The sequence below is a fragment of the Clarias gariepinus genome, chromosome 21, assembly GCF_024256425.1.
Source record: "Clarias gariepinus isolate MV-2021 ecotype Netherlands chromosome 21, CGAR_prim_01v2, whole genome shotgun sequence".
Taxonomy (NCBI): domain Eukaryota; kingdom Metazoa; phylum Chordata; class Actinopteri; order Siluriformes; family Clariidae; genus Clarias; species Clarias gariepinus.
Window position 1 is genome coordinate 5,778,449 of NC_071120.1, and position 15,918 is coordinate 5,794,366.

Consider the following 15,918-nt stretch of genomic DNA (forward strand, 5'->3'; position numbering starts at 1 on the left):
TTTTAAGTAAACTTGTCATGGCATTGGGGTGGCGTTTCTCATTATGTAGAAGTGTGTGTTAATGTGTATGAGTATATAGCTGAAAGCTCGGCAGCCACATCTCTGCTGACCTGACAGTGAAGCATTAAAAGATGCACACACAGCAGTAGTCTATGTATTATTAGAGTGTTAAAGGTTCACTTACCATCAGTTTTGTGGCACAGGCATGAAGCGTGAACTACTGATGGTAAGTGACCCTCCTCTCACCAGATTTCTTCTTCTTCCAGACCACAATTCCAGCAACAACGGTGACGAGAGTGATGAGAGCCGCGACTACAGCAGTGATGATAGCAATCAATCCTCCACCTGTTAAATCAGCACAGGGTCTTTACTATCTGCTGCAGCCAGAAATCAGCTTTCACTCTCTACAGTTCTAGTTTATTAGGACCTTTTGGTACTTCTCGCACTAACTCCTTCTCCAAGCTGCTGTGCTGAACCACGCAGGTGTAGGTGTGTTTCTGTAGCTCCTCAGCTGGGACTTTCAGAATGCTTCTCCTCTGGAAGCTTCCATCCTGGTTGGGTAACGTCTCTCTGAGATCCACCTCCTCATACACGTCCTCTCCGTCCTTCTGCCAGGTGATGTTTAGTGGTTTGGGGAAGAAACCTGTAGCGTGACACACCATCTTTGGAGAAGGAGAGTGTTTCTGAAACACTGACACTTCGGGACAAACTGTAGAGACACACACAAAAAAAATAATAAAAAAAACATGAATGCATTAATACACAAAAAATAAATTAATAAATAAATGAAAAAAAATAATTCCATTATTTAAAAAAAAAAAGTTAAATAAATAAAACTTTCAGCGTCGACCCCCAAAACATGCTTTATCTTGACTTCTGTTTTCATTCTAATAATTTTTTTACCTGCTACCCACATTTTGTGTGCAGTGAGTTTATAATAATAATAATAATAATAATAATAATAATTAGAACTTTATTAATCCCAGAGTGAAATTGCTTCTTCGCATATCCCAGCGTAACTGGAGTCAGAGTGCAGGGTCAGCCATGATATGGCGCCCTTGGAGCAGTTAGGGCTAAGGACCTTGTTTAAGGGCCCAACAGTGGCAACCTGATGGAGCTGGGGATCGAACCGCCGATCTTCTGATCAGTAACTCAGTGCCTTAACCCTTTGAGCTACTACTGCCCCAAAAGCTTACAGCACCTGGTATTCCCAGGCGGTCTCCCATCCAAGTACTAACCAGTCCCAAGCCTGCTTAGCTTCCGAGATCAGACAAGATTGGGCGCTCTCAGGCTGGTATGGCCATAATGTTATACTGTATGTTTATAGCTACACGGGCAGGGGTATCTCAGTAGTTAAGGCATTGGCTTATGGTCTGGAAGATCCAAGGTTCAAATCCCACAACCACCAAGTTGCCACTGTTGGGCCCTTGAGCAAGTCCCTCAACCCTCAACTGCTCAGATGTGTAATGAGCTGAAAATGTAAGTCGCTCTGGAGAAGGGTGTCTTCCGAATGCATTTTTTAACATAAATGTTACTGTAAAATCCAAGATGTGTGAATGATTTGGAATAAAGACAAAATACTGGTTAAGTGTGCAAAATGTTTTATTAAAAATTATTCAAGTAAAATTTAAGCAAGCTGTCAAAATATGAAAAATGTAAACATTAAAATGTATCGTAACTTCTATATTACATGTACTTGCATTAGCAAAAGAATGTGTTACTTAAATTAAACAGTTATAACAAATATATACTGTATATATTTTAATTTAACAGATCTCTCAATGTTCCTTCCTCTGTAGTCAGTGCTCCTCCATCAAAATGTGATTTCATGCAGGCATCAGGAGTCTCCTGCTCTTTCCTCTTTCTTCTGATGTTAGCTGGTCTTGTGCTACTGTCAGAGGTCTGTCTGTGTTTCCTCCAGCATCTGTCTGCAAGAAAGTATAAAGGCAAGGAATTGGCTGAGGGTTGCAACAATAAACAGCTTGTACAAATTAAATTCTTTTAACATCCAAATTGTTTCCGCAATCACAGATAACCTGAAATTGTGTGTGGAGCTTATGTGGATCATCAGCATCTCACTTTTCATAAGTGTCTCTGAGATGTGCTGGAGTAGATACATAAAGGTTCTACATAAAATGAGTAAGTACCTATTATAACTCTAATAGTCATAAGCACAGCACGTACGTTCATCACATTCTATTGTTTTAAACAGGGAAATTTTCTGGGGCCTTAAAGTAAGCAGACATGAGGAGTTAACTTCTTTAAGGATCATCCTGTATATCTTATTATATGCAGTTAAAATGTCACCGCAAGATCCACAGACAATTACCAGGAGATGTGATAATATGAGACTCTCTTTAACAGCATTCATAACTTTAGTATTTAATATTAACTTACTGTTCACTCGCAGGCTCTCTGCTGGACCAGGATCCATGCTGTCTGATTTGGTAGATGGTGGTAGATGGTGTCGTGGGACAGAGGGGTTCCGACTCCATCACACTTCTCTTCCATCTTTTCCTCACTTCAGTATCGCACGTGCGCAGTGTACTGCTCGAGCCTCAGTTTGTTTAACCCTGCATGGCCTGGTTTACTGCTGCTGCACACGCGCATGTAAATCATCTGTAAATATCTGAGTTTTTATGTGTAGTGTCCAATTGTCTTTGGATGTTTTCATCTGTCTAAATTTCTAGCAAACAGTACTTTGGCATTACTTCAGAGATTTTTTTTCAGCCATGTTTGTTTGTCTACAGGAGTCAAACAGTAACTACGTCACTACCTTCTACCTTCCATGCTTGGGAACGCATGAATCGTTCCCAAGACCACCTCCACCTCCAGTCCAGGAACTATTGCATGCTCACAGACAAAAATCAATTGGTCCCGGGGCCAAGTATGCTCGGAAACGTTTCCTGGACCCCAGTGAGAAAACGCCATAAGGTTGTCCAGCATTAACCTTTTTTGTTCGCAGTTTGATCTACAGTAGCTCCTCTATTGGATCGGACTACAATGCCAGCCTTCATTCCCAATGTGCATCAGTGAGCCTTGGCCACCCATGACCCTGTCTCCGGTTCTCTGTTTTTCCTTCACAATTTTTGAATTGTCAAAATCCCTTAAACCCATTTTGTTTCTACTGCCAACAAACCAACATAAGGAACAAAATGCTCGGGTGCCTAATATATTCCACCTGCTTCCAGCTGCCATTATAATAAGATATTGTAACTGAACAAGGGTCAGAGCAACTCCAAAACTGCAGTTTCTGCATGTTGGATGGTCTGCTGTGTCGACCACTTAACGGGAGCAGCCGAAAGGCCAAAAACAACAGGCCTCTATTTTACTGACTGAGTACTGAATGAGAGGGAAAGATGAATAATTGAATAAACAATGTCTGTTTATCAGAAGCACATCTGCACCACAGTAAGCTTACTGTATCTCACACACACAAATAAATAAATAAAAATAAACCTGTTAGACTGTTGGTGTGGTTTTTGAAATGCTGTTTGGTGGGAAATTTTTCTAAAACATGACTAATGATATTATTGTAGCTCTACAGATATACAGATGCACTGATCAATCAGCCAGTAACGATTCTATGACGATCAAAAAGATCGTCTGAGTGGGCCAAATTTTTTTAATGCATTTTCAGAGGGCACGTGTTTAAAAGCCACCAGCCCTTTTCCCCCAAACTCTGTGAGGAAATTAGTCTCAAGACCCACTCATTGCACACGCCTACACCTGTCTCAAAACACTGCGAACACAAATTAGTGTCTTATTATTGTTGTGTCATGAGTTTGCATGTTCTCTCACTGATAGTGTGTTTCCTCCCATGATCCAAAGCAGATTAGGCTAAGTGGTGTTTCCAAATTTCCTGTAGTGTGTGCTGCATAAATGGATTGGTTAATTTATTAACTCAAAAATATAAAAAATAATTATTATATATTAAATGTAATTATATTTAAAAACATAAATTTCTGAGCATGTGTGTATTAATTGCCGCATTTTGTTATTAAATAATTGCACAGATGTGATTTTTCATTTTTATGGAATTAATAATGCAGCTTACAGCTCTAATAAATATTAGTAATGAGCAATATATATATATATATATATATATATATATATATATATATATATATATAAAATATATTATTTATCCTATTGTACATATTGCCCAGCCCTATTGGTGTCTGTGTCTATAAGTCTGCATCTGTGTGTGCCCATCTGTGTGCGCGTGCGTGTGTGTGTAAGAGAGAGAGAGAATGAGAATGGCTGTAGTGATTAAAAACACACACACACACAGTACCTTTCCTCTGCAGAGTCTTATTGCCATAAGACACAAACTTCTTTAACCGATCAATACAGTCAGTCTCCAGGAAGTTCTTCCAGTATTCAGCCTTAGTGCCTTTAGGATTCCAGTTGTTTACAAAACTCTTAGCCTTTTCATTAGCTGCAGTCCAGGTTACAGTTGTCAGATTCAGACTGATGAAATCTTCTCCATCATAACAGTACTGATCGTATCCTCTAGTGATGACATCATTATCATCGAGCTCACAGCTGTACATCCTCTGTACTGTATTATGATCTGCACACACACCTAGATGAGTTTCCTTTCCTTAACAATTCTGTGTGTAATGTAAAAAACACATTCTAAACATGTGCTTCGGATATAAGACTAAAGGGGTACTGAGTAACTTTTTAGTTTGATAAACTGGGAGTGAGCCTGTTTGTGAACTAGCACACTTTAGTTAGGTTGTGTTTCATGTACAGTATGATGTCGGAAATTAGTACTAGTGCTGAAAGTCCTGAATGTGCTTTACCTTCATTGTGATGAAATCTGTGCTTTGCTCGATTCACAATTATTTGGAACCAGACCTGCTGCTCCTTCATATACCGTGTCTCATTGCCCCAGTAATGTGGATCATCAGCTTCAATCTTCTTCATCCACTCACTCTTTGGGATCATCTTCATCTTACTTTTATTATAGTACACAACCTGCTGTCCATCCACCAGACCAACAGCAGTGAATTGCCCATCAACAGTGTAGATGTACTGCAGAGAGTGTGTGTCTGTAAAAGACAAACCACATATAAAACTATGAAGTTTCATACATTGTAAAAACCATAAAGCTTGTTGTCGCCGTTAAGCATGACCTGGTCTCACTAGGCACATCCTAGTTTCCAGTTTCAGAGTACACTGATGTTTAAAAAAGTTAATCTGAATAAACTTAATGTAAGGGTTTTGTCTGGGTGTGGAGCTGCAAAACCGAAAGCAGAAAAAAAGTTGCCTGTTTGTCACTCCAGCATTTTGTATTGTAATGTATCAACAAAAATTAAATATGGCAGAGCACTGAGTGATTAAAGAGGAAGCCTGGGTCTAGCCCAGGGACATTAATTAAACAAATTTCATTGTAGGCAACACAGGTCAGCTCATAGGGAAATGGGCAGGAAATGTGGATAAAGAAAAAGTTTTATTACAGACCTAATCTATAAAAAAAAAAGGGCTTTATTAAAAAAATTGAGAAGAAATAAAATAAGCAATCACTGGGAGCAGCACCTCGCATATGACAGACTCGGTTTGTAGTGGACATTCGCTAACAGAGTCCGGCGACAGCCCCTCGGCTACTGCGCGAGTTAGGGACCGTCTGTAAATGAATGTCCACCTGAAATATGGATAATGTTAATACTATAAATATTAACATTATAAATAAATAAATGTTGTTACTGTTAGTGTCAACGTGAAGCAATTTACATTTACATTTAGGCATTTGGCAGACGCTGTTATCCAGAGCGACTTACATTTTTATCTCATTACACATCTGAGCAGTTAAGGGTTAAGGGCCTTGCTCAAGGGCCCAACAGTGGCAACTTAGTGGTTGTGGGGTTTGAACCTGGGATCTTCCAAACTGTACTCCAATGCCTTAACCACTGAGCTACCCCACTGCCCAACGTGATGCATGGTGGTGTATAATGACTTCGCATATCATCATTTTGCATATTTAGTCATCTTTTTTTATGTGACCTGTTGGCAATTTTTTTTTACAATGTGTAGTCACCTGTCCTGCAGAGGGCACAACCTTATTATATATAAGGTATATATAGGTAATATCATTACCTATATTTTATTAAGTATTATAACTTTCTATAGTTATTGATATTTTTTATATAAATAATTTTACATAGTTTCTATATTATGTAACATAATTTGTTGTAAACATGTCTTTTGCAGTGCTTATTGTTTTCTGATATATTACATTTATTATTATTTATTCATCAGTGATTATAATCAATATATGTTGTTGCTATTGTTGTTATGTCATTACAGTATGTACAGTACAAATATAAAATGAATTATTTACACTAGGAACATTTTTTCATTTCTTGTTTGGCATTAAAAGAAATATATTATTATTATTATTATTATTATTATTATTATTATTATTATTTTAATAGAAACATTTAAGTAATATTTTAAGATATTGTTGCTCCTAAGCAGGGAAGGCCTTTATGCTCATCCTGTACTACTTTTCAAATAATAACTTCATAGATCAACTGTAGACACGCATAATGAATATATTAACACCCTTTATACACAATTACATTATTTCTGTTCCACCATAATTTAAAAGCAGATGACAGTTCGAGTCAGGACTTTGTTTAGAATACTGTATGTATAGTGTATGGCTGTACTATGCTTGTGCACTTTTATTTCTTCACACACAGACCAACAAACTAGGGAAAACATCATAGGAAAGAACTTATAATAATGTGCATATTATTACTCCTGTTGTTGGTAATTAAACAATGTTGAATAATGTTTCCAAGGGTGTACATATTAGGACACCATGACTTAAATTAAGCCTTTGTCACATATAGAGTAGGTAGTCAATCAGAATGCCTATTACCGCCACTCTCACCGACATGGCAAACCTACAGCGGGCAAAATAGATCACTCATTTCAAAATCATTCGCAAAGGGACATTTTCCAAAACAAGTAGTGGTTAATTCATAAAAAAAGTAATGACAATATGTTATATTAAAGGAATATGGTAATGATAAATTTTACAATGGAGTACTTTATACAACAAAGATCAGAAGCATAACTGACATTTACTGTACAATAGTGAGTTAAAAACATTGGTTAAATGTTGGTTAGACAGACGATTAAGTTCACTAGCTGACAATTTTATTTGTACAAAGGATAAACTATTATATAGCATATATTTGTGTGTATCTGTTTATAGTTATTATTTTAAAAATTTTACATTTAAAAACATTACTTTAAAAAAATTAACTTTGAAAATTGAAAACTAGCATAACTTGCTAGCATAAATAAATTGTTTTACATTTGTGTAAATGTTTCATAGGAATTTTGTTGTACTAAATATCATAAAAATGCTCTGTTGTTTCTCTAAACACATTATTGGGTTGTTCATGCTGGGTCAAAATTCTGGGTTATTTTGGGTACTTTAAACACACTGTTGGGTTGCTCTATGTTGGGTCAAATGAGATGCAGTGGGTCATTTACAAATGTGAAACACTAATATGAATGCATCGGGGGGGGGGGGGGGAGCAAGGAGACTGACTTTAACCATTTTAATAGTTCATTGATAAATCAGTGATTTCTTTGTTTGCGGCTGTACACTCTAAAAACTGCTGGGTTAAAAAACAACCCAACCTTAACCCTGCCGCTGGGTAACTATTGGACAGAACATGTGCTGGGTTGGTTTGTCCCAGGTGCTGGATGCTGGGTGATGGGTTTTAACTTTTAACACATCCCATTTGATTTAGTAGACCATTTTGTTTCTGTACAGAGTACAGGATGCATCACACAGTTGCGATATATTATACCAAGGATTGCCTGTTAAAAATACCCAAAATGAAATAAATCTACTACAGAGACATCACAAAATGTTGGGGCATTTTTCTTAAATAGATGCTATCTTCAATGATCAATGAAGGTTTTGAGCTGTATACACATGAATTCTCACCTAAACAACTCTTAAAACTACAATAACAGTAATCTTCCAAAAAGTTTGCGTTTCATGCAAATTACACCATCTAAAAAATTACATTAGTTTATGTAAAAGCAGACATTTCACTTTCTCTAAGTATAGATTTTTCAAGTCTGTGAGGCGAGGATTCACAAAGTTTCGGGTTCATTTTTCACCCGCAAGTTCACAGATATCAATACAGAATAGTGCCCCCTGTTTGCCTTCATTACTGTATTTTACGAATTTACGAAATGTTTTGTCGTCATTGTGAGTGCACTTAAATAAAAGTGGAATCTTATAAAGGTTTTGTAGCTTATCATTCGCACATCAACGCACATCATTCTCCAAGATGGCGCTGGTGAGGTCGGCTGCCGTCACGACTGCTCCGACCACCTTTTTTTTGTTTTTGTTCTTTAAGTTAGTTTTTAGCATTTTAAAACCAGTCAAATTACCACCATTGAGTACATTAGTTATAATAGAGACATCGTTGTTTCTACTGGTATACAATGTACTCATAATTCGACGTTTTTAACTCCGGATCCGAGCTGGCCGAGTGAGATCCTGATGGAGAACAAAGGACGCGACGCGAAGCGGCGGCCCCGAGGGAAACGAGCCAGCGTCGGGAACAGGCTGAGAGCCCGTGCACACCGCACACCTCTGCCTAGCATCCTGCTCGCCAACGTCTAGTCACTGGAGAACAAGCTCGATGACCTCAGGGCCAGGATAAAGTTCCAGAGAGACATTCGGGACTGCAATCTCCTCTGCTTCACTAAGACATGGCTGAACCCAGCGGTGCTTGACCATGCCATCCAGCCGGCCGAGTTTTTCTCGGTTCACCGCATGGACAGGAAACGGGACTCGAGAAAGTCAAGGGGAGGCGGCGTGTGTTTAATGGGGAACAGCAGCTGGTGCAACAGCGCGAGCGTTGTTCCTCCTACACGCTCCTGCACACCAAATCTGGAACTACTGTCCATCATGTGTCGTCATTTTTATTTACCTCGGGAGTTTACATCGGTCATAATCAGCGCCGTTTATATTCCACCACAAGTGGACACGGACACTGCCTTATGCGAGCTGCATGAGGCACTCACACAGCACCAAACACAACACCGGGACGCTGCGCTTTATGTGGCGGGGGACTTTAATAGTGCCAACTTCAAACGTGCAGCGCCGAACTTTTATCAGCACATTACCTGCCCCACCCTGTTATACAACGGTCAAGGACGGCTACAAGGCACAATCTTGTCCACTGTTTGGTAAATCCGACCACGCCGCCATCTTCCTTATGTCAAAATACAAACAAAGGCTAAAACAAGAAGTTCCGGTTCAGAGGGAGGTCGCGCACTGGACGGCACACTCACCACCAAGCTGGAGCACCTGGGACTCATGAATGTGTCAGTGGATCTCCAATTTTCTGACTGACAGACCACAGGCCATAAGGATGGGCGGACATGTCTCAGCCTCCCTCACTCTCAGCACTGGAGCCCCCCAGGGTTGTGTTCTGAGCCCCCTGCTGTACTCTCTGTACACCTATGACTGCGTGGCCACTACCAACTTCACCACCATCATCAAGTTTGCTGACGACACTGTTGTGGTGGGCCTGATCACGAACAACGATGAGACGGCCTACCTGGAGGAGGTTGGAAATCTGGAGAACTGGTGCCAGAGAAACAATCTCCTCCTGAACGTCAGCAAGACAAAGGAGCTATCGTGGACTTCAGTACAAAGCAGCTGAGGAACTACCAGAACCCCGTCATCAACAGGAGCCCAGTAGAGAGAGTGGACAGCTTCAGATACCTCGGTGTTCACATCACGCAGGACCTGGCATGGTCCTGTCACATCAACACCGTGGTAAAAAAGGCCCGGCAGCGTCTGTACCACCTCATACACTACATGTTTACGTTTACATTTTGGACCATTGCACAAAGACACTTTAATAACCATTGCACAAAGACACTTTGTTCTATGCATATTTGCACACCATCTTTCTTCCAAAATATCAAAATTTCTCAATTTCTTAAATGTTCTTGTACAGTACAGTATATTTCTATTTGTACAGTATATTTCAATTTTTATGTACAGCATATTTCTATTTTTCGTTCTATTTTTCATAGTTCAATTTAATTTTTCTATTAAATTTTTCTATCATATTTCTTTTATTCATATTTATTTCTTATTATAAGCTTTAATTCTCTTTTTAAGGTCACTGGCAGTCATATAAGCATTTCACTACATTTCGTACTGTGTATCACTGTGTATGTGACAAATAAAATTTGAATTTGAATTTATAGTTTTATTATAAAGTTTTTGCACATTCATCTGACAATTAATGTGGCACACCCACTTTTTCTGATGCACACCCAGAGTCTGTTCTCTACAACACAAGTGTTTATGATCTTACACATGATAAAATCTAAAGGCCTACTGTGTTAATGTTTACTTTGCTTAAATTTCATGAAAATAATATATGGCTATATTTAATTTGAATGCTAAATTTGTACTGTAATTTTAGTAATGTAATTGTGAATTCATTTATTGTTTCACTTGGATTTATCTGCTATCACATTTGCTACAGCTCATTAATCCTGAAGAGAATGGACTAAGTCCTTACTCTATGGTAATAGCATCACTTAGCAGTAAAGCCAGAAAAAGGGCCTTGCACAAAGGCTCAACAATGTTGTCACATGACCTGGAATTTACTTAAATAAAATCATTAATATTTTAATTATAAGTATTAATTGAAGTAAAAGTATTAATTAATATGCAAAGTACAAATAATTAATAAAAAGGTTGTGCCCTCTGCAGAACAGGTGGCCACACTTTTTAAAATAGATTGTGAGCCAACAGGTCACAATGCCTGAAGTTAGTGAAATAAAATAATTAATATTTCTGTAACAAATTACTAATACATTTGCAAAGTGTTAATGATCAATAAAAAAAAAAAAAAGGTTGTGCCTTTTGCAAAACAAGTGACCACACATTTTGGAATAGATGTTGAGGCAATAGGTCACATGACCTGGAAATTATTAAAATAAAATATTAAATAAATATGCAAAGTGATAATATGCAAAGTCATGATACACCATAATGCATCACATTAACACAACAAAATGACACATCACGGCTAACACCGTTAACTGTAAAAATGGACAACCTCAGCCAAATGCCAGCCACGAGGCTGCCTTGTTTTATATATATATATATATATATATATATATATATATATATTGTTATATATATATATATATATATATTGTTATATATATATATATATATATATATGCCATGATATAAAAGATACGCTTATGTGTGCTTCATTGTGTAACTGCCAATTTAGTAATGATGAGTCGTTCATAAACGATTCGATCTTGTTGAATGAAACTTTAACATGACTTAGATAAATGCGTCATCTCGGAGAGTGATTTGTTCATTTTCTATTGAGCGCGCTTGCGCCCAACCTCCGTATGTTATACACAAGAAACCCTGTTATTTTTGTGAGTTCTTGGCCTATTATTTGGTTTGAGGCCTATCTTTATGCTACAGCCCAGGGATCTGCTGCAGTGTGGCTTGTCTTCAGCCTAGATCTGTGACGGGTTCTTGAAATAGGATTTACAGCAAGATAACAACATCTATCTTTAGCTGCATTGTATTTCGCTTCTAGCAAACACTAAAGCCTACGCTATCTGGCTACAGCTATTCTGAGTGGTTCTCGGCCTACTCCATCTGGTCTGAGGCCTACCTGCTTGTTTTCGAGAGGATCTCGGCCTACTCCACTTGGTCTGAGGCCTACATGGACCTGCTGCAGTGTGGCTTGCCTTTAGCCTAGATCTGTGGCAGGGGTTTTCGGATCAGGATTTACATCAAGATACATCAAGGGTTAGGGTTAGGGTTAGGTTCCTAAACAACTTGAACTACTGGTACTAAAGCTTAGGCTTTCAACTACTTTCTCTATCTCTGTTGCTGTTTGTTATAGAGCACCTTCAGCTCCAGTTTCTGCACTCTGCCTTTAGTCAATTCCTAGCTCCATACATATCCTCTGAGTTTGTCCTTATGGGTGATCTGAACTAGGATATGATCAATCCCCCAGATACAGTTTTGCAACAGTTTGATGCTCTAAACCATACTTAGATGATATCTGAGCCCACAAGACTTATTCCTAAATCTTCATCATTCACTCTGATTGACCTCCTTTTGACTAATAATCCATCTAATTATCAAGCCGGAGTTTTTAGTCAAATAAGTGATCATTGCGCTATTGCATGTGTACGCTCTGGCCTTTCATTCAAAAGGCCCCCAGTAATTGTAACTAAGCGCTTTTTGAAAAAACTGTATATGCAAGCTTTTCTCCAAGATGTTACGGCCGTGTCCTGGGACAGAATTAAATTCTTCCACCTCTTGGAAGAGGCATGGTCTTTTTTTAAAAACACTTTCAGTCTGATTATGAGTAAGCGTGCCCCTCTGAAAAAAATTAGAGTAAAAAATCTATATAGTCTCTGGTTTTCTAGTGACCTGGCTGAGATTATTTATCATAAAAATGCTCTCTGGAGAAAAGCCTGCTCTACCCAGACTCCAGTTGACTGGCTGGCCTTCTGTCAATGCAGAAATAAAGCAACACAGGCTATTAGAAATGCCAAAATCTCGCATTTTAAAGAAAAACTCGCCACATGTGGCACTAATGCTAGGGCATTTTGGAAAACAGTTAAGGTAATGGAAAATAAAGTTATTTCACCTTATTTACCAGTTTCTATGTTATTTAATGACATAATTATTACTGAGAAGTCTCGAATGGCCTCACTTCTAAACCATCACTTTATTAATGCAACCCATACAGTTTCAATGTCTAACCCTAATCCAGTTTCAACGTATACTTCAGTTAAAACGTCAGCAGATGCCCAACTTTCTCCATTAAGCAACAAGGGCTTCTCTTTTACTGTATGCCTTTTTCCACCTCTGAAGTCGAGGATGAACTCTCCAAGCTGGACACAAACAAATCTGCTGGCCTTGATGGTCTTGATCCCATGTTCTTAAAAGCAGCATCCCGTATTATTGCTGCTCCCGTCACAAGACTATTTACCATATCATTACAGCTTTCTGAGTTCCCTATTGATTGGACATCAGCCATAATTTTCCTCTCTTTAAAGGGGGTTCTGAATTTGATCCAAATTGTTATAGCCCAATTTCCATTCTACCATGTCTTGCCAAAGTTCTGGAGAACTTCGTCCAAAAACAGTTAAATGATTTCCTGGATAAAAATCATATATTAGTTGACATACAATCTGGTTTTCGGACAGGATATGGGTGCATAACAGCCACCACAAAGGTCCTTGATGAGGTAATTACAGCATTAGACAACAAACAGGTATGTATTGCCACCTTTATAGACCTCGCCAAGGCCTTTGACTCTGTCGACCATAGGATCCTCTTACATAAACTTTCCAGTATTGGTCTGTCCTCCTCTAGCTGTGCTTGGTTTCCAATTATCTTACTAACCGTGCCCAGCAATTGAAGGTTGAAAGCATTGTCAGACCCACCTAATATCTCTAAAGGTGTGCCTCAAGGCTCCATCCTGGGCCCAACCCTTTTTTTCTATCTACATCAATGATATAGCCAGAGCTGCTGGCACCTCCAGGATTCATCTTTATGCAGATGATACAATTTTGTATTCAGTTGGTTCTTCTCCCAATTCTGCAGCTTCTAGTATTAAACTCAGCTTCACCTCTATAGCAGTTCTTTGACAATCTCCACCTTCGTATTAACACCAGTAAGACAAAATGTATCCTTTTTAGCCGAAAACCAGTCACCGTGACTCCACCTACTGTACAATCACTTGCATGAATGGTATGGTTCTGGAGTATGTCAACAAATATAAATATCTAGGTTTCGGGTTGGATTCATCTGTCATTCATTACACACATCAATAACCTTCAAATAAAAGTTAAAGCTAGACTAGCTTTTCTTTTTTCGCAATAAAGCTTCCTTTACTCATGCTACCAAATGCACCCTTGTCAAGATGACAGTACTGCCAATTTTGGACTATGGCGATATTACTTTTAGAATGGCACCAAACACAGCCCTAAAAAAACTTGACACACTTTATCATTCAACCATCCGTTTTGCCACTAATGCACCCTTTCACACTCATCACTGTGACCTGTATAAATTGGTGGGCTGGCCCTCTCTTCATACCCGGCGTCTCCATCACTGGTTTCTTTTCATATACAAGACAATCCTAAACAAGACAACTCTTTATTGGTCATCTCTTTTTCATGTTGCTCATAACGCCTATCGCACAAGATCAAGTAATTTGATTAAATTTAGTACCCCCCCCCCCCCCCCTACTTCTACTATCTTCGGACGTAATGCCTTCCGCTTTGCAGCAGTACATGACTGAAACATACTACAAAATACCCTGAAACTTACATCTCTGATCCCAATCTCCACCTTTAAGCAAAACCTCCAAAATTACATAGTTGACTCTTGTTCCTGCTGACAATTATGAAACATATTTATACACATATTTAAGCACCTTATTCTTTTTTTTTCTTTTCTTTGTTGTCTATTTTTTTTATTCAATTGTTTGTGTGTCATGTATTTGACTATGTATAGTTGTACAGTACAGTGGAACCTCGGATTACGAGCTTAATTCGTTCCGGAAGTGGGCTCGTATTCCAAAACACTCGTAAACCAAATTTTATTTTCCCATAGAAAATAATAGAAACTTAAATTATTTGTTCTACAGCCCAAAAAAATAAATACATAAATATAATTAATACCAAATGTAAAGTAAAAATAAAACAAATTAACCTGTACTTTACCTTAAAAAAATGTAAAATTAAACCCCGACAGATAAGGGTTTTCGTTTGTGCATGCAGAGTGTATGTGTGTAAAATGTGCGCGCGCGTGCACACACACACACACACACACATTAACGGATAGACCGTTTTTAAAACCATTCAAAAATTAGCAAGGAACATTCCTAGTCACACTCACGTGAGCGCATACTAACAGGATCACTGCTGTAAGTAAAACAACAACAACAAAAAACAAATTAAACAGCTCCTCACCTTTGAAAACAATCGCGACAGAGAGATGTTTGTGTGTTTATTTGGCAACCTGAGAGGAGGGGGGATGAAGGGGGGCTCGCTCGCGATTACGGCCCCCTTCTCTCAGGTTGCCAAACAAACACACAAATTCTCTGCCTTACACAGACACAAACACACACTCTCAAAAACACTGCAGGCACTAAGACCCAGCAGGGGAGACAATGGGTGTCGGCTTTACAGCTCCCCTTCTCTCAGGTTGCCAAATAAACACACAAACTTCTCTCTGTCGCGACTGTTTTCAAAGGTGAGGAGCTGTTTAATTTTTGTTGTTGTTGTTGTTGTTGTTTTACTTTACAGTAGTAATCCTGTTAGTATGCACTCACGCGAGTGTGACTAGCGATGTTCCTTGCTAATTTTTAAACGGTTTTAAAAACGGTCTCTCCGTTAATGTGTGTGTGTGTGTGTGTGTGCGCACGCGCACACGCACATCTTACACACACAGCGAGTGTGTGTATTCACCCAGCAGGAGAGACGATTACCTACAATTCTGCTGCAAGAGAGAGAAAAACCGTTGGCTCACTTGTGATGACGTAACGCTCGGTGTTAAAACAAGAAGCGCATGCGTGTAATATGATACTCGGTGCTCGTTAACTAAGACAATGCTCGTTTTTCAAGTAAAAAATTATTAAAAATTGTTGCTCGTCTTGCAAAACACTCGTAAACCACGTTAGTCGTAATCCGAGGTTCCACTGTATGTCCCTTTTGATTCCTGTAGCTTCTTGGCCAGGTCATGTTTGTAAATGAGAAGTGGTTCTCAAACAGTTTACCTGGATAAATAAAGGTTAAATAAAAAAAAAAAACAGAATTGAACGATTCTTAGCAAAGAGTCTT

At 38.6% G+C, this 15,918-nt stretch overlaps 1 protein-coding gene and 1 pseudogene across 1 annotated transcript; both read right to left on the reverse strand.

The window, feature by feature from the left end:
* Positions 1-217: 217 nt before the first annotated feature.
* On the reverse strand, positions 218-5,100 carry LOC128509754 (BOLA class I histocompatibility antigen, alpha chain BL3-7-like). The gene is made up of 4 exons (XM_053481588.1): positions 4,812-5,100; positions 4,298-4,588; positions 428-709; positions 218-345 (listed from the first exon to the last, which is right to left on the reverse strand). Exons 1-4 carry the CDS (start codon positions 5,098-5,100, stop codon positions 218-220), a joined length of 990 nt encoding a protein of 329 aa, XP_053337563.1.
* Positions 1,190-1,308, reverse strand: LOC128509888 (uncharacterized; annotated as a pseudogene).
* Positions 5,101-15,918: the final 10,818 nt, after the last annotated feature.